This window comes from Sarcophilus harrisii, chromosome 2 (assembly GCF_902635505.1).
Source record: "Sarcophilus harrisii chromosome 2, mSarHar1.11, whole genome shotgun sequence".
Classification (NCBI taxonomy): Eukaryota; Metazoa; Chordata; class Mammalia; order Dasyuromorphia; family Dasyuridae; genus Sarcophilus; species Sarcophilus harrisii.
Genome location: NC_045427.1, coordinates 44,507,695 through 44,531,925, shown reverse-complemented (window position 1 = coordinate 44,531,925; position 24,231 = coordinate 44,507,695). Strand labels below are relative to the sequence as shown.

The 24,231-nt window shown below is 41.4% G+C and overlaps 1 protein-coding gene across 1 annotated transcript in view; it reads left to right on the top strand.

Moving 5' to 3' along the window:
• The window catches only part of TANGO6 (transport and golgi organization 6 homolog), a 194,107-nt gene that overhangs the window by 128,708 nt on the left and 41,168 nt on the right, over positions 1-24,231 (top strand). Inside the window, exon 16 of the mRNA XM_003758529.3 lies at positions 21,927-22,078. Within this exon, the coding sequence (XP_003758577.1) occupies positions 21,927-22,078 (152 nt within the window). The remainder of the gene's footprint in view (positions 1-21,926; positions 22,079-24,231) is intronic.

Here is a 24,231-nt window from a genome sequence, read left to right as displayed (position 1 = left end):
TTGTCAATTAGGGAATGACTAAACAAGCTGTGTATGTGATCGCAATGGATTATTATTGTTGTAGAAGAAATGATGAGCAGGATGATTTCAGAAAAAAAAATCTGGAAATACTTACCTGAACTGATGAAGAGTGAAATTAACAGAACTAGGAAAACATTTTCAACAGTACAGTGACCCAAGATAATCTGAAAGGACTAACGATGAAGCATACAATTTGTCTCCAGAGAAAGAACTGATATTGTTTGAATATAGACAGAAACCTGCTATTTTTCATTTTCTTTTTCATTTTTTTCTTTTATTCTAATCTTCTTGTATAAAATGAACAGTATAATTGCACATGTATAACTTATATCTGATTGCTTACCACCTCAGGGAGAGGGGAGGAAGGAAAAGAATTTGGAACTCAAAACTTTAAATCAGAATGTTAAAAAAAAAAAAAAATGAAGGACATTTGTCAAACATGTCAAGAGAAAAGTATGTCGTGTTCTCAGAGGAAGAAGCTGCCGACGTCATCTTATTTGGTAAAGAGAGAAATCCCAACTCATTGCCATGGGTGCTAAATACAACTTTTGACAGCTCTACTCCCTGAATCTCTTCTTCTACCAGACCCAAAGGTGCCAGACAGGAGGAAAAAGGGAGTGCCTGAACTTGTCAGTGGCTCTGGATACAGGTCTGATGAAACACCTGAAGGGCTGAAAGGTAGACGCTTTGGGATTGAAGTGCCATAATTGAGATCATTTAGCCTGGAGACATTACAGACTTCAGGGATATGAAAGGAGATAGCCTGCTGTTCGTCATTCCCTCTGAAACCTGATCAAAAAGAAATGGAGTGGGAACAATAAATATCAACAACATCCAGCATTTATGTGCTGTTTTAACTCTAGCCACTTAGCCAACCTGTTCACGTGATAGGGAAGAGGCTTTTGAATTGTGACTGCATTAAAAACCGAAACTTAATCTGGAAGGGCTTTTTAAGTTATCCATGGAACTTTGAGGTACTAAAAACTAAAATTATGTTGGTTCTCTTCCTTGCTAGAACATAAACTAGAACCATCCACCAGAAAGTACTCAGTGAGGGAGGGAGGAAGTCCACGGGCTCTTCTGCAGTGGTTGTGAAAGCCCACACTCAAGTTTCCAGTAACCCTGCAGCCCCCAATCAGGTGTGTTATTTGTCGATTCTTTGATAAAAGATGTAATGAGAGATTGTGTGGGAGATCAGCCCTGAGCCCGTAGTATGAGCTGCAGAGATGGGGGAATGACACAAAGTTCTACCCTCCCACCCTTCCCCACCCATCTTGCCCCTCCTTTTCTAATAAGTGACGTTCATCCCAGGAAATGGGAGTCTCATCAGTTTCATCATAAAATGGCTCCCCCATTCCTCCCCACCTACCACCCCTTTGACACCTGGCTGGCTGAGGGACTCCAAGGCAAGTTGGGATACGTTGGTTGCTTTAAATCATTTCCAAGTGGACTGGTTTTGTATGTGTGATGCGGCAGAAGTGGGGGGTTATCAGAACTTTTGAGGCTGAACTTTGTAATGAGCTAGGTTATCAGTTGGGCTCCTCCTATTCCTGAGTCTTCCAGAAAATCCCCAATCATAGTACCAGAAGGGAGAATACAAGGGAAGTGACTTGGTCAAAGGCATGTGAGTCTTAAGTGTTTGAGCCATTTTGGACCCAGAACTTCTGATTCCAAAGCCAGTGTTCTTTCAGTTCTACCTGATGAAGGTCTAGTGTTATTCTTTTTCTCCTTGGGCATTCATCCAGTTTGTTTTTTCTCCTGAGAGAGAATCCCACGGAAGACATTATCTTCCAAGTTCAATCTGATGTCCTCAGTCAGCTTCTTAATCATATGACAACATTTGACCTCTTGACCATCTCCCTTTCCCAGATCCTCTCTCCTGTTTAGGTTTTTGTGACACTGCTCTCTCCAGGTTCTCATCATATCTGTCCAATAATTTCTTCTCCTGGATTGTAGTTGACATCTCATAATCTAATTATGAATCTTCTTGAAGACTCTGACCTAGGCCTTTTTCCCTTCTATTTACTGTAGTGGTCATTTTGATGCAAACAGCTCTAAATCTGTCTAAAGTCTTTATCCTGAATTCTAATCATGTATCTTCCTTTTGAATATTTTCAACTAAATGTCCTGTAGTCACCTCAGACTCAGTTTTTCCAATATAGACTTCATCATCTTTTTTTATTATTATTTTTATTAAAGCTTTTTATTTTCAAAACATATGCCTGGATAATTTTTCAACATTGAGCCTTGCAAAACTTTGTGTTCCAAATTCCCCCTCTCCCCTCTCCTCTAGATGATGTTATCCTATATATGTTAAACGTGTTAAAAATATGTTAAATCCAACATATGTATACATATTTATACAGTTGTCTTGCTGCACAAGAAAAATCAGATCAAAAAGGAAAAAAATAAGAAAGAAAACAAAATGCAAGCAAACAACAACAAAAAGAGTGCAAATGCTATGTGGTGATCCACACATAGTTCCCACAATCTTCTCTCTGGGTGGAGATGATTCTCTTCATCACAAGATCATTGGAACTGATCTGAATCACCTCATTGTTGAGAAGTGTAACATCCATCAGAATTGATCTTCATATAGTCTTCTTGTTCCCACGTACAACGATCTCCCGGTTCTGCTCATTTCACTCAGCATCAGTTCATGTGAGTCTCTCCAGCCTTCTCTGAAATGATCCTGCTGGTCGTTTCTTACAGAGCAGTTATATTCCATAATATTCACATACCATAACTTACTCAGTTCTCCAACTGATGGTCATACATTCACTTTCCATAGACTTCATTGTCTTGCCCTCCACTCCATAAAATCTTTATTATTCACTTACATTGTGTATAAGACTGCCAGCTGTTTCTTAATATATAGGATTTTCCTTTTATCACCCACTTTTGGCTTCTAGAGAAGGGAGAGGATGACTTGGAAAATAGGGGATAGTTTTCTCTCCAAACTTCACCCTCTTCTGATCTAGGAAAGAGAACCCAGAAATAAATAATGACATTTTGGTCAGAGATGATAAAAGTAGAGTATCCAGTATTCTTTTTTTTTTTCCCAGTCTCCCTCCTTCAACTGGCTTCAAAAATATTGAGCCCCTACTTTAGAGGAACTCTGTTAGTTGAGATATCAGTCATATGAATGGCATAGAAAGAAAAGATAAGGGGCAGCTAGGTGGCACAGTGGATAGAGCAGCAGCCCTGAAGTCAGGAGGACCTGAGTTCAAATTTGGCCTCAGACACTTAACACTTCCTAACTGGGACTCTGGGCAAGTCACTTAACCCCAATTGCCTCAGGGGAAAAAAAGAAAAGAAAAGAAAAGATGAGATATCAAGAAATCCTTCAAACTCATACTTGTTAAAGAATCTTTTTCTTGGTACTCTCCTCAATATTTTAGGAGCAATCCAGTGACAGACTAAAAAATTCTTCAAATCTTCTTTTCACTATTTCTGTACTTCTCACCTTTAAAGTCTTTGCCATCCTTTTAAAGCACATTTAAGTAAATCTGAAACCCCCCTGTTTGCTAAACACACAGCTGTTTTCTTCTCAATAAGACTGATGATTTCTGGGTTCCTGAAAGGAATCCGAAGATTCTAACATCCAGGTGTTAACCATTATCATGGTACAAGTCAGCCATTTAGAGCTGAATTGGAAAGATAAGTCAGAACCGCTTTCCCTGAGTATGTCAGAAAAGCAGATTGGGATTTGTTCTGCTCCATTTTTTGGAGCATTGGAGGAGTCTAGTGCTCCTTCAGGAAATGGAGGTTCAGTGGCTCCCTTTTCTACCCTTAAGTTTTTGGTGAGGTAGAGAAATAAGGAGGAGGTACATCCCAAGTGTGAGAGATGACCAGAGTGGAAATGTACAAAGGATGGTTTGACCCTAGTAAGGAACAGAGAGAATAATGTCCATTAAGTCTACAAAGATAGGTTATAATGCACTTAACAGTGAAACAAAAGAGTTTATTTTTACTCTAGAAGTAACAGAAAACTCCTGGATTTTGTAGAGATTTTGTAGAGTAGAGAGAGTGACCTGGCCACATCTACATCAAGAAAAATCACTCTGATCACTGTGTAGATTACAATCTGAAGTGAGGCAAGGGGGAATGAAGAGGTCATTCCAGGAACCTGGTGGGAAGAGATGAGAGCCTGACGAAATGGCTTTTGTGACACTATTTTCCTGGTTCCCTTTTTTGTCTAACCTCTCCCTCTTAGTCCCTGTGCTGGAGCAAAATCCAGACCATACCCCCTAACTGTGGGTGTTCTCCAAGACTCCCTCTATACTCATTCTCCTGTGTTCTTTTCAGTAACCATGAATTTAATTGTCATCCTTAAGCCAATGATTCCCACATCAATATGCCCAACCCCAATCTCTCCCCAATCATCAGTCCATCACTAATTGTCCATTTGACATTTCAAACTGTCAGAGATACTTCAGAGTTGATGTGTTCTTATCTCTTCCCCCAAACCCACCCCCTCTCCCAAATTTCCCTATTTCTATTGAAGGCAGAACCATCTTCCAGTAAAAGAGGTTTGTAAAAAGTGCTATCCTTCTCCCTCTCTCTCACTTGCCTCACATTTCCAGGCAGTTTCAAAATCTTGCTGTGTCTATTTCCACAAACATCTCTTTTATCTGACCCTTTGTCTCTGCTCATAAAGTTCGGAGGTGATATCTCAGAGTTGTTTTAATTTACATGTCTCTCATCATTGTGATTTAGAGCATTTTTTTATGACTAGAGATAACTTTGATTTCTTCCAAAAACTGCCTGTTTGTATTTTTCGACCATTTGTCAGAGAATGATTCTTATTTTTATAAATTTGACTCTATTCTCTATATATTTGAGAAATAAAACCTTTATTAGAGAAACTTGCTATAAATATTCTCACCAGTTTCCTATTTTCCTTCTAATTTTGGCTGCATTGGTTTTGTTTGTGCAAAAAAATTTTAATTTCATGTAATCAAAATTATCCATTCTATTTGCTATGATCTTCTCTCTTGTTTGGTCATAAACTCTTTCCTTGTCATAGATCTGACAGGTAAAATTTTCCATGTCCCCTAATTTGCTTATGATATCACCCTTATGTCTAAGTCATGTTCATACCCATTTTGACTTTATCTTGGTATACAGTATGAAATGGTGGTCTGTGCTCTAGTGAAAGTTTTTTAAGGATGGGGGAGACTTGAGCATTTTGAAGTTAGTGAGAAATGCACCATTAAATATCAGGTTGAGCATTCAGGAGAATGGGGAAAGGAATATCCACTGTTTGCTAACTAAGCACTTAACAAATATTATCTGACTTGGTCCTCACAATAGCCCTACAAGGGAGGGCCTGTTCTGGATACTTTGTTCTGATTTTTGTAAGAATTCATGAGGACCAGTGTAACATGGAGGCTGTGCATCTGCTCCCCTTTACTCTAATGTATCACGAAAGCCAATATTCATACTTCCTTCAGTAGCTTACTAATGCATCAGTCACTGGTAAAGATTGCCTACTGAGGACCACCAGGCTCACTCAGGTAGAAAGTGGGATCTTTGCCCCCTCTGTTCCCTTCCCCTTGGCACTCTGCTCTGCCACAATCCCAGGGCATGGCACTACTGTGTGGCGCTCTTTCTGGGGCCATTAGCTAAAAATCCACATTCTCGTGTTTGATCTGTGACAGAGGCTGGCTGTGCTCCAGGCAGGACCAGCCAGAACCTGTATTCCAGGGGTTCAAGAACCCTGGGTCACCTTCAAGCCACAATGATGCCTCAGACAAGGACTTTTGTGGAGGAGTGCTTCCTTTTGTCCAGAATCTTGCAATTCTAGCCAGAAGGGGAGTTCCCTAATTTGCCTCTTTTAGGAAATGATGAGAGCTAGATCATATCTCTCTTTCCTCTCTAGAACTGAGGAGGATGGGGGGGGGAAGCCCCAAAACAAGCCGTCTAGTGAAGCCAGATAATGTTAAGAAATAATGAATCAGGTGTGAGCTGTCTCAGACAGAGCTGCAGTTCTGTGTTCTGAGAGGCCTTGCCCCAAACCATGAGCCTGTCATTGGGGTGGCGGGTAGGAGCCTGTTCAGTCAGAAACTCTCCTGTCTCTATAGGCTTCTTTCCATAGCCCTGGATGCACATTTGTAAAGATGCTCCGTTTGCCAATAGTTGCATCACACTCTGACATACGCTAAGTTGGTTCACTACTCACCTATTTCCTCTGAATTTGATGGATACAGAAAGGTAATTTAGACCTTTGGGGAACTTATCAGTCAGTAAGTAGGTCCATAAACATTTAAGTGCCTACTCTGTGCCAGACACTGAGTGAAATACTAAGAATGCAAATAGAAATAAAAGCAGAAGCCTCGGCTCTCTAGGAGCAGTGGTTCACCCATTGGATGGCACAACGCACAAAAAGGTGCCAGAAGGCTTCGGGAGGAGGGAGGCATCTGGCAGGGGCCTAGTGGGCCTAGGGGCCCAGGAGCTCACGGCCCCTCAGTTCTTGGCTCCAGTCGCAGGGGCAGGGGGGACAGATGAGATGTGAGGGGCAGATTCGGTCTTGCAGGATGGGATGGGGAGGTGCAGAGAATTCCCAAAGCTGGGGACCAGGTGGGAACGTGGAAATGAACGGGCCAGCATTGTTATCGTGCTTTAGGCCAGGATCGCTCCTCAGGATAGTCATTAGCAAAGAACACACTGAAGCTTTTGTACTTCTTTTCTTGTATTTACCAGCTCTGGTTTTGATCTTTAAAGACACATCAGCAGGTTGACCCAAAGAAAGGCTTCATTGGTGACTACCTTACTGGGGTCACTTGGGACCCATGGGATCCTCAGAATTTTTATCACATCGCAACTATAGAATCATAGAATTTCATTCTAGAACAAATCTTATGGGTCTAGTTGCCTCATTTTTCAGATGAAAAAACTGAGACTAATTATTAAAGTAAAACATCTTGCTTAAGGTAGTAAGTACAAGGGATGACTAGGCCTGGGAAAACAATTTGCAATAACCAGATACACAAGAGACTGATTTATAAGTAATATTAATTTACATTCTTATTAATAGTAACATACATTTATGATCACATTTTATTATTACATAATATTTATATATGTCTCTTTTGATCTTCACAGTAGGCCCCAAAGTAAGTAGTTTTAAGTATTATCATCATTCTTTTATGTGTAAGGAAACTAAGGGTTAAAGAAGATTTGCTCAAGGATATATATCTACCAAGTAGCAGAATGGGGACTCTAGCTCAGACTTTCTGTGTTTACATTCCTTGTTCCTTTCTATATATTGTGATCTCACACACCTCTGCTATGGCACCTCTCTCTCTTTTAAAAGAGGGTTTTCAAGGATTCTTTTTTCAAAAAATATATTTCCACATTAGTCATGTTGTGAAAGAAGAATCAGAACAAAAGGGGAAAGCCATGAGAAAAAAAAAAAGTTTTTAAAGAGTGAAAATGCTGTGCTTCGATTTACATTCAGACTCCATATTCTTTCTCCAGATGAGGATGGTATTTTCCATCACAAGTCTTTTGGAATTATCTTGGTGACCCAAGCCTATCATAATTGATCATTGCACAACGTGGCTGTTGCCGTGTACAATGTTTTCCTGCTTCTGCTCACTTCATTCAGCATCAGTTCATGGGAGTCTTTCCAGGCTTTTCTGAAATCCAGCATGACAGCTCTTACAGCTTACAAAGAGCACTTAGTGAGTCCATCATGGGACAGAATTGAATTCTCAGTCCCTTTCCACTCCCCTGATACAGTCTGTGATTTCAAAGTACAGACACAGAGCCTTATAAGTGGTTGGTCCGGGTACTGGATTTGGGCTGCCAGGTGGCTCAGTGGATAAAGCTCCACTCAAGAGTTCAAATCTGGCTTCAGACAGAGGCAAGTCATTTACCCTTGTTTGTGTCAGTTTCTTCCTCTGTAAAATGAGCTGGAACTTAAAAATTTTTTAAAAACAAATGTAAGATAAAATTTTGTTTTGAACTGAAGAAAAATATTAAATAAATTTTTTAAGAAATAAAATGAGGTAGAGAAGGAAATGGCCAACCACTCCAATCTATCTGCCAAGAAAACCTCAAATGAGGTCACAGAGTTGGACATGACTAAAAAACAGCTGACCACTCACAACCACAGGGTTGTAGGATAAAACTGACCCCATGGACCAAGGATATGGAGCATGCCTGAGTGTGCCCAGATGCTGAATTTGGTTTTGGTTCAGAGAGATGAATCAGGTACTCGGCAGGCTGATTCTGAGTGACCCAGTTTGGAAGCATCTGTGTGGTTAGCAAACTCAAGTGGACAAAGGGAGCTGGAGTCAGCAGTCAGAGCCAGGCACCTTTAAACACACCAGTCATGAGCCCTTCGATGTCCGAGGCGGCACAGAATGAACGCCTTGGTCTTGCTTGCTCGTTCTGTCAGTCTGCTCCTCCAGCCCCCAAGAGCAGCAACTTCACTACCAGCCTACTGAAATCTCTTATCTGCCTCCCGATGCTGTTTTTCAATCTAATTCAATGCGGGAAATATTTCTTGAACAGTGTGCAGAGAGAAGTGTGACATAGTGGACGGAGCCAGCCTTGACTCGGGGCCTAGGCTGAAGTCCTTCCTTTGTCTAACACACACAGACTCTGTGATCCTGGACAAGTCACCTCATCTCTTAGTGTTCCAAGCTTAAATTGGCAGAAGGGATTTTCTGATCTTGGAATTCCCCATACCAGTGAAATCATAGATCCAAACTCTATCCCTGTCTCTTTCTATGTGATGAGTAGAATTGAAATTATAATAATAATTTGTTTCCTTCAAAGCATTTATAGAAGAGGAGACACAAAGAAACAATGAATTCAAGGCTTGGATTTAAGAGTGGACCCCCAAAAAAGTGCATTAGAAATTTAGAGAGAGAGGCTAGCACTTTGAGCTGGAAGGATCAGAGAAAATTTCATGGAGAAAGAGGAATTTGATCTGATCCTTTAGTTGAAAGCAATATAATAAGGAAAAATGGTAGAAAGGACAAGACTTCCCAGCAGAAGAAATAGTAGGAACAAACATGGAAGAATGAGATCTGGATTAGTGCTTGATTTGGCTAAAATATAGAGTTTGGGATGGATTAGGACTGCATTTAGAAGATCTTGAATCCTAGGCTGAAGTTTGGATCTTATTGGTAAACCATGTGGAATCATTGAAGGATTTTGAACAGGAAATTTATCTATGATAAAAATGGTGCTCTGAGATTAATCTGCTGTTGTGTTGAATGAATTGGAAGGGGTTGGTGCTAGAGCCCAACTATGGGGTGCTAAGAGAGACATTAATGAGAAATTGTCCAAAATAAGAACTGATAGAACTTGAAGATTATTGAGATGTGATGGGAGGGAGGGTCAGGAAGTAGTCTAAAATGATTCCCAGTTTCTGAGGCTGAGTAAAAAGGGAAATGGTGTTACCACTAACAGAGAAATGTTTGCCTTTAGCTTCCCTACTCAGACATCTTTCCCCTGCATTAGGATTTTTCCCAGCCTTTCTCATTTTCCATTTCTTCCTTCCCCCTTAATAGTGAGAGTCTTTTCCCTTTGAATAAAATAACCTCCCACTCGATGTCTGATGAATATCCTACTCATCCTTCTCAACTCTCCTTGATGACTAATTGAATATGAGATAAACATCTTATTTCTAGAATTATTAAGTCACTTCCCTGTTAGGGAAAAGTAGAAGGAAGAAACGAGCATTTATGTGGTGCCTGCTATGGGTCAGGCACTGTGCTAAGGACTTTATAAGTATCATCTCCTTTGGTCTTCACAGCAACGATGGTGGGTATATGTTGTTGATATCCCAATTTTACTACTGAGGAAACTGAGGCAGGAAGAAATGACTTGCCCATAGCTACACATCTAGTGTCTGAGGCTAGATAGGAGCTCATGTCTTCCCAATTCCAGGCTTAGCACTCTATCTGCTGCTCTAATTGGCTGTCTGCCATAATATAGCTAAAATAAAGTTTTTTTAAAAATAAATACTTATATGGGAATAAGTATATTTCTCCTAAAATTGGAGATATCTTACTAGAGATAGGAGGTTTTAAAACTTTAAATGTAATGCCAATGTTTATTTACCAATATTGCTGATATCACGGATACTTATTTACCAAGAAGCCAAATATCCTTAGCAGCTTAGTAAATAATTATACAATTCTGAAGGACCAGAAGGTTATCAGGGCTAAGCCTTCTTTTACAGCTTAAGAACCCTTTGAAGTTCAGTGGCCTATCATACATTTTAGTTAAGTTAAATTGGTTAATTTTCTCATTTATGGGCTAGACCTGGAATTAGGTACCTATGACATATTTGCTGACATTAAACAACAGAACATCTTATTTTAACTTGGGAAATCGGAGATCTCCTGGGGTGGCGCAGTTGGAGGAGCTTGGGCTCTGGAGCTAGAAGTTCTGCTTTCAGGGCTCTGGGGGCTTCTCCATAAAGTGAGGGAATCGCACAAAGCAGCTTGCAAGCCCCCTTGCTGCCCTCCCGCCTCTTCCCGCTCTCTGGATGCCGACTGCCAGGGGCTCTATTTGCTGCCTGCATCAGCAACAGGGGCGCCTCGTCAGTGTCATCAGCAGGACAGTCGGTCGGACTCGGGTCGTTCCTGCCGCAACACGAGGAGATGGAAGCATCTCCCGGAGCATGACTCCTCTCTTTGGAGACCTTCCCTTGGATTACCAAGCTCTCCCGGGGCTCAGCTCCTCTTTGGCTGTGGGCCAGCTCTCCCCACACCCAGGCGTGCAAAGAGAGCTCCGCTCTACACCTGGCACCTGGTGCACATTCTGAGAGTGGCTTCCCTGAGCCCGCTTCCATGTCAGGGGCTGTCAGCCCCAGTCCTCGCAGCTGCTCAGGGGGCTCAGGCTGGAGATTCCGAGAAAAGCCTTTGGAGTGCCAAGAATTTAGGCACCTGAATGTGTGTGGTACCTTCGTGAAATAAATGTGTCATCTGCCTCTTCCCTACCCCTTCCCTTTTGTGGGGAAAGGCTATGGACAGCTTCTGAAGTGAACAGGGTCTGGGAGTCAATTTCTTGGGATGTATGTCTGGGGGCTCTTAGGCCTTCTCATCATTTCTTATAGAACAATAGTATTCCACTACATTTATATACTACTGCTTGTTCAGCCATTCCCTGATTGATGGCCATCCCTTCAGTTTCCAATATTTTACCACCACAAAAAGAGCTGCTACAAATATTTTTCTACATGTGGGTCCTTTTCCTGTTTTATGATTTCTTTGGGGACTAGACCTAAATAGTGATATTGCTGTCAGATCTTTGGATAAGGAAAGACTTTATGATCAAATAAGATATAGAGAATATTATGAAATATAAAATGGGCAATTTTGATTACATTAAATTTAAAAGGGTTTGTACAAACAAATCCAATGCAACCAAGATTAGAAGGAAAGCAGAAAGCTGGGAAACAGTTTTTACAGCCAGTGTTTCTGATAAAAGACCTCATTTCTAAAATTTATTGAGAACTGAGTCAAATTTATAAGAATACAAATCATTTCCCAGGTGATAAATGGTCCAAAGATCTGAATAGACAAATTGCAGATGAAGAAATTAAAGCTGTCTTTAGTGATATGAAAAAAATTGATTAGGGAAATGCAAATTAGAACAACTCTGAGGTTCCAGCTCATGCCTATCAGATTGACTAAGATGACAGGAAAAGATAATGATAAATGTTGGAGGAGATATGGAAAAACTGGAAAGTTCATACATTGTTGGTGGAGTTGTGAATTTTCAAACCCTTCTGGAGAGCAATTTGAAATTATGCCTCAAAAGACTATAAAACTGTATATATTCCTTGATCTAGCATTACCACTACTAGCTCTATGTTACCAAGAGATCATAGAAAAGAGAAAAGGACCCACATGTATAAAAATGTTTGTAGCAGCCCTTTTTGTAGTGGCAAGAAACTGGAAATTTAGTGGATTCCCATCAGTTAGGGAAGGACTGAAAAAGTTATGGTATGTGAACGTAATGGAATATTATTGTTCTTTAAGAAATGACAAACAGACTGATTTCAGAAAAGCTGGAGAAATTTATATGAACTAATGCTAAGTGAAGTAAGTAGAACCAAGAGAACATTGTACATAGCAACAAGAAGATTATGTGATGATCAACTGTGATGGTCTTGGCTCTTTTCAACAATGGGATGATTCAAGGCAGTTCCAGTAGACTTGGGATGGAAAAAGCTATCCACATCCAGAGAAAGAACTATAGAGACTGAATGTGGATCGAAGCAAAATATTTCCACCTTTTTTGTTGTTGTTTGTTTGCTTTTTTCCTTCCTAGTGTTTTTTCCCCCTTTTGATCTGATTTTTCTTTCACAGCATGTCGAATATGTAAATATGTTTAGAAGAATTGCTCATGTTTAATCTACATTGATTTGCTTGCTCTCTAGGAGAGGAGGGTGGAGAAAAATTTGTGACACAAGGTTTTGCAAAGGTGAATGTTAAAAACTACTTTGTATGTATTTTTTTTGGGGGGGGAACTATTTAAACAATTAAAAAAAAAAAAGAAATGGTGAGCAGGCAGATTTCAGAAAAGCCTGGAAAGACCAACATGAACTAACACTGAGTGTAGTGAGTAGAACCAGGAGAACATTCTACACAATAACAGCAACATTGTGTGATGATTAACTGTGATAGACTTAACTCTTCTCAGCAATACAATGATCCAAGACAATTCCAAAAGATGGAAAATGCTGTCCATACCATAGAGAAAGAACTATGGAGTCTGAATGCAGAGTGATGTATACTATTATCACTTTTTAAAATTTATTTTTTGCTTTTTCTTGTGGCTTTTCCCTTTTGTTTGATTCTTCTTTTGCAACAAGACTAATATGGAAATATGTTTCACATGATTACATGTGTATATCCTATGTGGAATTGCTTGCTGTCTTGGGGAGAAGGGGGAAAAATTTTGGAACTCAAAATCTCACAAAAATAATATTAAAAATATCTTTACATATAATTGGAAAAAAATACTATTAAGTGAAAAAAATTTAAGGGACAATTAATATAATACAAATTATTCTGAAAAATTGAGAAGAAAGCATTCTTCTGAACTTGTTTTTTTCAGACAAATGTAGTTCTTATATTTAAGTCCATAACATTAATGAATATTAATTCAAAAATGTTAAATAAAATCCTGCCCCCCCAAAATCACAGCAATTTAGAGAAAAAAATTCACTTGATCAAGTTAAATTTAGCCCAGAAAGGAAAATAATTAATAATTTAAAAAAAACCTAAACCACATGATTATATCAACAAATACAGAATCAGTCTTTGGCCAGGTATGATATTTGCATATTCTTTTTTAAAACCCTGCAAAGTATAGACATATTTTTAATATGACAAAAAGTATCCAAAATCAAAAGAAAAATTGTAGTCAACTGAAATATTAGGAGCTTTGAAAAAAAACTATAGGATTAAAGCAAGAACATTCCTTTTGCCATCTGTGATTTGTTATAGTTTTAGAAATGCTAGAAACATTATTGACTGAGGTGAAGAACTTTAGTCCTTAAGATTTTATCAGTAACGCAAAATAAATAAAAGCACAAATATAAGCAAAGATAAAGATAACCCACTTGCCAATGATATGAGTTTCCTTAGAAAACTCAGGAATAAGCAAAGAAATTAATTAAGATAATTAGTCATTCCAGTCAGATTACAGGTTACAAAATAAACCTATACGAATCAATAGCATTTCTTCATAGCAAAACTGAAGAAACAATAATAGGAAGAGACATTCCATTCCAAATAACCACAAAGCATCTAAAAAATCTGAGAATGAATCCACCAAAACACAGTCAGTATCTGTATAGATACAATTAGAAAACATTCCTTAAAAAATAAAGAAAACATCAATAATTGGAGGGATATTTAGTGCTACATCAATCAAAAGTGTCCTTTATAGAGCAAGATACAATAATAGAATTCAGTTGGAGGAGCAGATCTGTAGTACAGAAATAGAATTTATGGGGAAGATAGGAATGAAAAAGAATAAATAATATTCCCTTCTCCCAGCATTGCATAGTGGACTAGACATAGGATTTGGAGTTAGGAAGACCTGAGTTTAAATCCTGCTTTGCAGAAGTCACTTAATCTCAGTGGGTCTCAGTTTCCTCATTTATGAAATGAAGAGGTTGGACCTTCTGGTTTCTACATTCTCTTCCAGTTCTGAGTTGGTCATCACATATGAAAAGTAAAATTTCACAAAACCATTTGATCCTGGTTAGAAAAAAAAATAGGAAAGTAGATCAGTGAAATAGACAAGATGAGGAAAAAGTCAGAAACAATCCCCGTTACCTTCAAGGCAAGCAATTAGAGTTGCATCTCTGATTTCATTGGTAAAGGGAACTAATGAGGTGACTCGCCCAGGTAGATACAGGCAGGATATATCAGGGCAGAATGTGAACAGATCCTTCTTTCCTGGCTTCAGAGCCAGCTCTCTATTCACTGACACCTTACTCCATCCAACGGGGAAATGCAGAGATGATAGATCTGGGAAGAAGGGGAAGATGGTATGGAAAATGACTCCACAAGACCAAATTTTGTAGAAGGCATTAGCTAGAAGAAAGCATTCATGTATAACTTCCAGAGGATTGCTTTTAAGATAAAAATAAGGACTCCTCGCTAGGGAGGTCTCTAACAACTGGTCTCTGACTTGCTTTTACAACCACATTTTACCGTCAACAAGCATTTAGTAAGTGTTTAATATGCACAAAGTTCAGAAGATTCAAGAAAAGCAAAACTCATCCACATTCTTAACTCTTGCCATTGGACTTCGGGGACCCAAAGGGAAAGAGTGAGAAACAAGATTTTGCACAGCTCTGTCCCACTCAAATCCAGGTCACATGGGAATCAGGACATTGTCATTGTTCCTCTTCAAGAATGAAGGCCAAACAACAACAGCAGTGAGAAGTAATCAACTAATTCCCTAACTGGGAAGAAAACATGTAAATAGATCATTATATTGAAGGTGAATACAAAGGAGATGGAAGGTATTCTTCTAGTTGGCATCTTGGGAGACTGGGAAAGGTTTCTCAAAAGATGGTGTTTGAGCTGAGTATTCAAAGGTGCTAAAGAGTGCAAGAAGCAGAGCTTGGGAGGAAGAGAATTCCAGGCATTGGGGACTACCAGTACAAAGGCAGAAGAGAAATAAGATCATAGCTAATAAATATCTTTTATGAAGTACGTTAAGGTTTTCAAAGCTCTTTATATATGTTTATTTGATCCTTATGAGAATCCTCAGAGGTAAATGCTATCATTATCCCCATTTTATTTTTATTTTATTTTTTTAATTGTCTTTTTTTCTTGTTATAAATGTACATTAATTTTTTAAATACACACTTCTTGATGAATTCTATTGGAAGAGAAAAATTAGACCAAAAGAGAAAAACCACAAGAGAAAACAAAAACAGAAGAAAAAGAAAAAAACGTAAACATAGTATGTGTTGATTTACATTCAGTCTCCATGGTTCTCTCTCAGGATGAAGATGTCATTTTCTATCCCAAGTTTATTGGGATTGCCTTGAATCACGGAACTGCTAAGAAGAACTAAGTCTTTCATAGTTGATCATCACCCAATCTTGCTGTTACTGTTTACAATGGTTTCCCGTTTCTGCTTGTTTCAGTATGAGTTTGTATAAAAATCAATCTAGGCCTTTCTAAAATAAGCTTGTTCATCATTTCTTATAGAACAATAATATTCCATTACTTTCATATGCCACAACTTATTCACCCATTCTCCAACTGATGGGCAAACACTCATTTTCCTGTTTCTTGCCACTACAGAAAGGACTGCCACAAACATTTTGGCACATGTGGGTCCTTTCCCTCCTTCATGATCTCTTTGGGATATAAGCCCAGTAGTGACATTGCTGGAGTTTGATAGTCCTTTGGATATAATTCCAAATTGCTTTACAGAATGGTTGGATCATTCCATAATTCCACCACCAATATATTAGTGTCCCAGTTTTCCCACGTCCCCCCAACATTTATCATTATCTTTTCCTGTCATATTAGCCAACCTGAAAGGTATGAGATCATTATCCCCATTTTATAGATGTGGAAACTGAGGCTAAGTGATGCTAATGACTTGCCCTGAATCTGCTGCTAAAATATGTCAGGAGCAAGATTTGAACTCAAGTCTTTCTGTCTCCAAATCCAGCGATATATGCACCTTGCTACTTGGAGCATCGTGTGTAAGGAAGAGCAGCAAGTCAGCCAGTATGACTGAGTCATCGATATGTAAAGAAAAACAATAAGTATGAAATATAGAAATGGGCCAGGTTGTAAAAAGTTTTAAATGATCAACAGAGGAGTTTATGTTTAGTTCAGAGGATAATAAAACTTACGTCCTAGCTATTCCACACTGGAATGTCCTAGAGACAATGAATCACTGAAGTTTACTGAGTGACATGGTAAAATTTATGCTTAAGGAAACCCTAGTATCTACATGGTGACCTATGTGGAGGACCTAGGGCGGTAGCTTTGGGAGTAGAGAGAAGGGATTATAGGCAGGAGCTGTTTTGGAGAAAGACTTAATGAGAGTTGGTAACTGATTAGATTAAATGGGGTGATTGAGATTAAAGAGTCAGGGAAGACATCAAGATTTCAAATCTGACCAGCCATTCAGGAAAGCATTTTGGAACTAAGCCTCAAAAGTTATCAAACTGTCCATACCCTGTGATGGAGTAATACTACCTACAACCAGGGCTCCACCCACAAAGAGATCAAAGAAAGAGAAGGACCCTTATGTGCAAAATAGCTCTTTGCAGTGACAAAGAATTGGAAACTAAAGGGGTGCCCATTAATCGGGGAATGACTAAACAGGTTATGCTGTGTGAATGTGAATGGAATTCTGTTGTGGGGTTCTGGGGATAGAGCCAGGAAGCTGCTCAAGCTCTCCCAGTCTCCCTTGAAAACCACACGAAACATGCCTCTGAACAGAGTCTGATGGAGTGAAACACTTTCCATTTCAAGATAGATTTCCAGTTCTCAAAGGACTTGGAGAAAGATCAGTCTCAGTGGGGTGAAAGGGCTGTTCAGCCCAGCTCAAATAGACTCTGGGAAAGCTAGTGAGAGGGTCTTAATCAGAGCAGATCAGTAACTAAAATTCTCTGTCCTGGCTCAGTAGAAGAGCAGATCAGTGAGGCAACCTCTGGTTCCAACTCAGAAGACAAATTCTGGGACACCAGGTTGTTTCCTGAAAAGTGCAGGCAAAGCTTCGCCTGCAAACACAGGGGGCTCTGACCTCAAAGCTAAGGCTCAGAGCTGCACAGGAAGCTTGAAACAGTGCTCCCCCTTTACCTCAAGAGCAGAGCTTGACCTTAAAAGTAAAAAAAAAAAAAAAAAAAAAAAAAAGAGGAAATACCAAAAGAAAAGGAAAGAAAATGAGCAAGAAACAGAAAAGAAACTTGATTATAGAAAACTATTATGCTGATAAGGTAGACCAAAACACAGACTCAGATGAGGACAAAATGTCCACAGGAGAAATCTCAAAAAAGTGAAATAATTGGTCTCAGGCCCAAAGAGGCTTCTTGGAAGTGCTCATGAAAGACTTTAAAAGGCAAATAAGAGAGGTAGAATAAAAAATGAGAAAAAAAGAGAGAGAGAGATGTATGAGAGACTCAGCAGCTTGGAAAGGAAGGAAAAAATTGTCTGAAGAAAACAACTCCTTAAGGATCATTAAGGAAAATTGTCTCCATATTCTAGAAACAGGCGGGAAATACTCATTGAAAGAATTCATCAATCACCTTCAAAAAGAGATCCCACAAGGAAAACTTCAAGAAACATTGTTGTGAAACTCCAGGACTACAACCTCAAAGAAAAAATACTGCAAGCTGCCAGACAAAAACAATTCAAATATCAAGGAGCCATAGTCAGTCTTACCCAGTATCTGGCAGTAAAGGATCAGAGGGCTTGGAATGACATATTCCAGAAGGCAGCAGATTTGGGGTTACGGCCAAGAATTAACTATCCAGCAAGAATATCCATCATCTTTCGGGGAGACAATGGAGCTTCAATAAAATAATAGACTTTCAATCATTTCTGTTGAAAAAGTCAGAATTAAACAGCAAATTTAACCTATAAACACAATGTTCAAGAGAATTATAGAAAGGTAAATGGGAAAATATATATTTAAATATTAGATTGTTTCATGCCTAAATAATATCTGTAACTCTTGAGAGCTGTATCTGACACTGGTGCAGACAGGGGAAGTAGCACATAGATATCAGGTGTGGTTACGAATGGACTCTGATGGGATGACATCAAAGGAAAAGACATTAAGGGGTGGAAAAAGACCTGTACTGGAAAAAGTGGAAAGGGGAGGTATAATGGGAAAATTAGCTTACATGAAGAGGTATAAAAGATCTGTTACAATCAAGGGAAAGAAGGGAAGGGGATGAGCATTGTCTGAAGCTTGATCTCATTAGTTTTGGTTGTAAGAGGGAATAATTTAATCATTCAGTTGGGTATAGAAATTTATCTAATCCTATAAAGAAGTGGGGGGAGAAAGAAGAAAAGGAAGGGACAGGATAAAAGGGAGGGCAGAAACACTAAGAAGAAATACTATTGTATTGTCAGAAATGATGAAGAGAGTGTTTTGGAGAAACCTGGAAAGACAGGTATGAAGTGATGCAAAGTGAGATGAGAAGAACCAGGAGACAATTTATACAATAAAAACATTATACAGACATAAAACTTTAAAAGACTCACAATTACCAGCCACAATTCCAGAGGAATCATGATGAAACATGCTATCCCACCCCAGAGAGAGAGGTGACAGCCTCAGACTACAAGTTGAGATCCTTTGTTTGGACATAGTCAATGTGAGAATTGGTTTTGCTTGACCATACGTGTTTTCTCAAGGAGGGGTGAAAGGAGAAAATGTGGATCTGAAAATAAAATGGCATATAAAAAAAATTTTCAGACTTGGGTGACTGATAAGAGTGGCAGTGCCCTTGATAATAATGAAGAAGTCCAGGACTTAGTCATACAGGACAGGCATTCAGGAGGGACTCTGGGGCTGGATAGGTAGGTTTGGGAATCATCCATTTAAAGATAGGTGACCCTCTGGATCCAATGGGATCACCAAGCCAGAGAGGAGGTCCAGAGCAGAGGTCCAGAGGGGACACCTCCCCGGAGGCAGACCCAGCAAAGGATCCAAGGAGCTGTGAGAGAGGGCAGAGGCAGATTCTGAGGCATCTTAGAAGATGGAGATCAGAAGTAGGGGCACCCAGCGTGGCTGTATGCTCCGTGTCTGAGAAAGGAGAGGAATCTACAAGATAAGAACAGCTGAAGAGAATAGTTCAGTGTAGACTTTTGTAAGGGTGGGAGGTGCTTGTGGGCAGCAGAGAAAGAACCAGAGACACAAAGATTGAAGGTTAGTGAGAAGAGGGATAATAGTAGGAGGAGGTGGGAGGGAATGGGATCAATGTTCACATAGAGAAGCTGCCTTCACAGGGAAAGGGCCCCCTCTTCAGATGAAGAAGGAGGGAAGGAGGACAGAGCAGGAGAGGATGTCAGAGGACGTGACTGGAGAAGGAAGAGAAGAAGGAGGGAAAAAGTACTCGCAGTGAACAGGCTCCATTTTTTGCATTAAATACGAAACAAGCTTTCTTCTTGAGAGAGTGGAGGCAGGGGGTGCCATGGCAGTCTTAAGGTTCAAAGAGAAAGTTTGAAACAGCTTCTGTGATGAGTAGGACAGAGAATTGATTAGGGAGGAATAGTTGGATTGCCTTGCTATAGTGAGGACCCATCTGAGCTTAGATAATATGAATTGGTAGTGAATCTAGTCATAACGGTCACATAGTCATAATCACAAATTCCTCCAATTCCATTCAGCAGTATGTGATTTGGAATGAAAGTGGGTAGTGGATTTAGTCCAGAATTGGGATTTAGCAGGGCAGATTCAGCCATTGGACAAGAAAACAGGGGTTCAAGAGTAGAGAATCATACCAGTTCACCAAGGGATTAAGAGTGGGAATGGTGAATAGTGTCCCAGAGTAGGGGTGATGGCTCAAGAAAGGACAGAAGGATGAGGATTCTCCATGAGGATGGAGAATAGAATTAAGGGTCAGGTTAAAGGAGAGATTTAATGGGGGAAAAAAAGTATATGAGCTGATAAAGAGAATTTGGAATTCATGGACATGAAAGTGTAACCCTGGGGTGGTAGCGAGATCAGAGGCGACTGTCCCTGAGTGTAATTGAGGTAGAATGAAGAAATTGGCCGTGGGGATTATCTAAACTGAGGAACCAGGAAGTTAGAGTGCTTGTGAAGCCTGGGAATCTCCTGGATGAGGGCAGGACTCAGACAAGGCGCTCTTCTCTCCGTGCCTTCCCAATGCCTGGGATGCTCTGCCTTCTTGAGAGAGCCTTTCTGCTCGTGTCCTCCCCTCCTGAACTATTCTGAGGTCAAATCCAGCCTTAGACACTTTCTGGTTGAGTGACCTTGAACGAGTCATCCTGTTTGCCCCAGTTTCCTCATCTGTAAAATGAGCTAGAAAAGGAAATGACCGACCCCTCCAGTGTCTCTGCCAAGAAATGGATCATGAAGAGTTAAACGGAAAGCACCTGAACAATGCTCTGACGCAGGCCCAGGCTCTATTCACCGAGCCATCTGGCTGCCCTGAGAGGAGTCATTGATCCCCTACTCCCCAGGAGCCAGCGTTCTCTGAGATGAGACAGCCTGTGTGTACAGAGGCAGACACTATTTCTATAGCTTATATACACACATGTGTACATATACATACGTGCATATAAACACACATGCATCTGGTATGTGAAATAGGTACAGAGAGCACTAGTAGATGGGAAGGGGGAATCCAAGGAAGCAGCACAGAAAGCATCTGTCTTTTGTACAAGTCTTTTGTACAAGATGGTGTTGGAGGTACAGCTCGAAGGGAGAGAGATCTACAGTGAAGATGATGTGATATGTTCATTTGTTCTAGGCATGAAAAGATGGATAGAGAGAGAAAGTGTGGAAGAGACAGACAGACAGACAGAGAAGGAGGAAGGGAGGGAGAGTGTAAAAGAGTGAAGCAGGCGGGTTGAATGGGGACAGTGCTGGTGGAAAGGCTGGGAAGTTAAACTGGAGCCAGTTGTGAAGGGCTCTGTGGACCAACCACAGCAGTTAATATAAATAAATACTATATATTGATATTGCCTACAGGTGATGGGAGTTGGGGTTCCCTGAATGGCAGGTGCTGGGGTCACACAGGCCCTTAAGGGGGTGCTGGCTCTGCGCAGGCCAGGCGTCGGGAGCCCAGCGAGGAGTCATGTGGACGAGAGTCAGTGAGTGTAGGTGAGGAGGGGGAAGAACATCATGGAGAGCAAGCTTTAGCAGCAGCTTGGGAGGGGAGGGGAGGCACTGGGCCTGCCGCTGAGCCTGGAAGAACCGTGCCGCCTTTGGCAGAAGGAGGGGCACAGCGAACAGAGCCCTGGTAAATGAGGCAGTATTTGTGCAGCACTTGCACTGTGCCCAGCCTGTGACGGGCGCTTTATCAATGCTGGAGGTTACTGTGCTTGTTTAGGAGAATTTAGGCGGCGCAGGTTTGGAGGAGGAAGCGCCTGAGTCAATGTAAAGACCTGTGGTATTGGAAATGGCTATGGAGGGTCCAGTTTGAAGTATCCAGTAGAGTGTGATTTAGGTCTGGAAGTCAGGAGAGAGCCCAGAGCTCAGGATGCAGAGCTGACGAGGCTCCCAGGAGGAAACGGGCGGATACAGACCAGAGCCTGGGCATCCCCAATCAGGATCTCATCTACTCCCTCATAGGCTTGTCACAACAACATAATGAAATGATGCCTTTAAAGTGTGAAACACTCTTTTTTAAGCTGTAAAATATCTTGTAAAACAAGCTTGGATTTCTTCTCTTTCTCCACCAGGGGACATGGTCTCGAAGTACCGAGAGCCTCTGATTCACACCTTCCTGAGGGGAGCCCGAGACCCCGACAGCAGCCACAGAGCCAGCAGTTTGTCCAATCTCGGAGAACTCTGCCAACGGCTCCAGTTTCTTTTGGGCCCCGTGGTTCACGAGGTATTGTGCGATGCTTTCTGTGCTGCTTCCTTCGAGCTTTTCTCTCTCTCAGGGCGCAGTGACCTTTAAGATGTAGCTATAAATGGGAATCATGCTGTTGCCCTTCTGGACCAGTCTCCCTCCTCACCATCCCAATTAATGCTTGTATTTGGAGACGGTGTCTCTGGTGGGGAGACAAGACAGATTAGCACATGGCCGGCACTGCTTTTGTCTACACGAATGCGTACACATGTGTGTCTGTCTGCATCTGTGCATTTAAAATTCACATTTAAACATGTTCTTTGGTTTGCACACATGCTTACTTTGGACCCAGCAAGCCTCAAGAGTGAAAGCTTGGGGGAAGATGGAGAGAGCCGCATGATTTGGGAGGCAGTGTGCCTGTTGACTATTTAATCCCTTGAATCTGGTATTCAGAAGAATCTACTTCATGAGAAATCATTGTCTCCTGAATCTGCATTTGACACTGCATGCAGAGAGATAAATAGGCACCTTCTTCTAGTCACTGTAATTCCTCGGCTCCCTGCTATTAAACGCCTTTGCTTTATTGGTAATAAGGTACTTTGGCTGTTATTGGATTCTAATTACAAAGGCTTCTGCTGTTACTTAATGCCGACCTAGGGCTTTTATCGCATGTAGCTGCTTCTTCCTTTTTCCCCAGGGGCTTTTTCCTGGAGGTCTACAACTCCTATTCTCTTACCCAGGGTCTTAAATTTGATCTTTAATCTCTCAGAAATCGTTCTTCGTGCCATAATTTTCAGGTACTTAGACCCCTAAGTGCCCTTGCTTCCATCCCCGCAGCACCTAGATGGGTGGTGTTTCTGAGTCCCAGTTTTAAAGTCCACTTGGCTCATTGAAGGCTCCTGACGAGTGTTAAATCCTAGTGTTTGTCAGGGGGGTGTCGATAGTGGTGATGATGTGGACCGGGGCCTGTGGGTCCCTCCTGCCCTTCCGCTGCAGCCGTTCCAGCTCAGGCTGCTCTCCCCACTCGCCACCTCCCAGGGACCACTCCGCCTCTAGCCCCAACTCTCCTCCTCACACGGCCCGATCTTGTCACTTCTCGCAGGCCTTGTTACCTGAGTAACTCCCGCTTTCCGGGCCCTGTAGTGTGGCCTCCACATTCCCCCCCCAGTCTCTCCTCAAACTCCTTCCTGCATTCTGGTCCTGCCCGTCCCATTTCTGCTCTGCTCATAGCCTCCCATACCTGTAATCTGGGTCTGCCTGCACCGGCAAACCTTCCTATGTTAAAAAGCTCATATATCTTGAGTGTATTCTTGCTCTCCCCCTATTTCCAAGCCATTAGGTTGTAAGCTTTGGACTGTAGCATCCTGTGAATCCCCACTGTTTAATGTCTTGACGTGTATATAGTGGCTGATTAATAAAAGTTTTATTGAATTCAATTTAATGGTAACTTTAACTTAAGACATAAATGGGACGACCCTGTCATGAGTGGGGACAAAAGGGAAAGAGAAAAGGCTGGAGAGATTATTTTTCAAATATGAAACTAGAAAACTACCGTCCTCCTCTCAGCCCTCCCCTCGGGCATAAATTTATGTCCCTAGTCACACCAATTGTTCTCCTCGGAACCAGAACCAAATATTGTCTCATCAGCCTTTGGAACAGGCCTGTGAAATGGGTAGGAGGCTTCAATCTACATTGTCATGAATGCTGACATAATGTCAACCCGTGGAATAGATGCCGGCTCGCCCCTAATCGCCAATGGAGGTCTGAAGGACAAGAGCCCAGACACTGTTTTCTCGCTCATCGGCCCCCTGCATGCTAAGGTCCCCATGATCTCCAGTCTCCCCCGCCCCGATCACTCTCTGCTCTCCTCCCCTCTTGACTCCTGGGTGAACCGATCCAATGGCCCTCCTGTCCTGAAGCCCTGCCCCCCATCTCATCGCTGGTCATAGCCAGCCCAGCATGGGTCACTCCTCCCCAAACATGCGGCTGAATGAGCCTGGAGGAAATCACACGGCTGACCGCTGCACTTTTGGGCCACACACAGGGCCCTCTCTGCGGCCGGCCCCCCACTCAGCCCACTTGTCCCCACCTCCCTCCTCCCTCAGACCGCCTCGGTTCCCCTCCTCCTCTCAGCTGAGGCCATTGCTGGGAGCTCGCTTCTTGTCTTTGACCACTCCTCCCTCTCCCTGCGA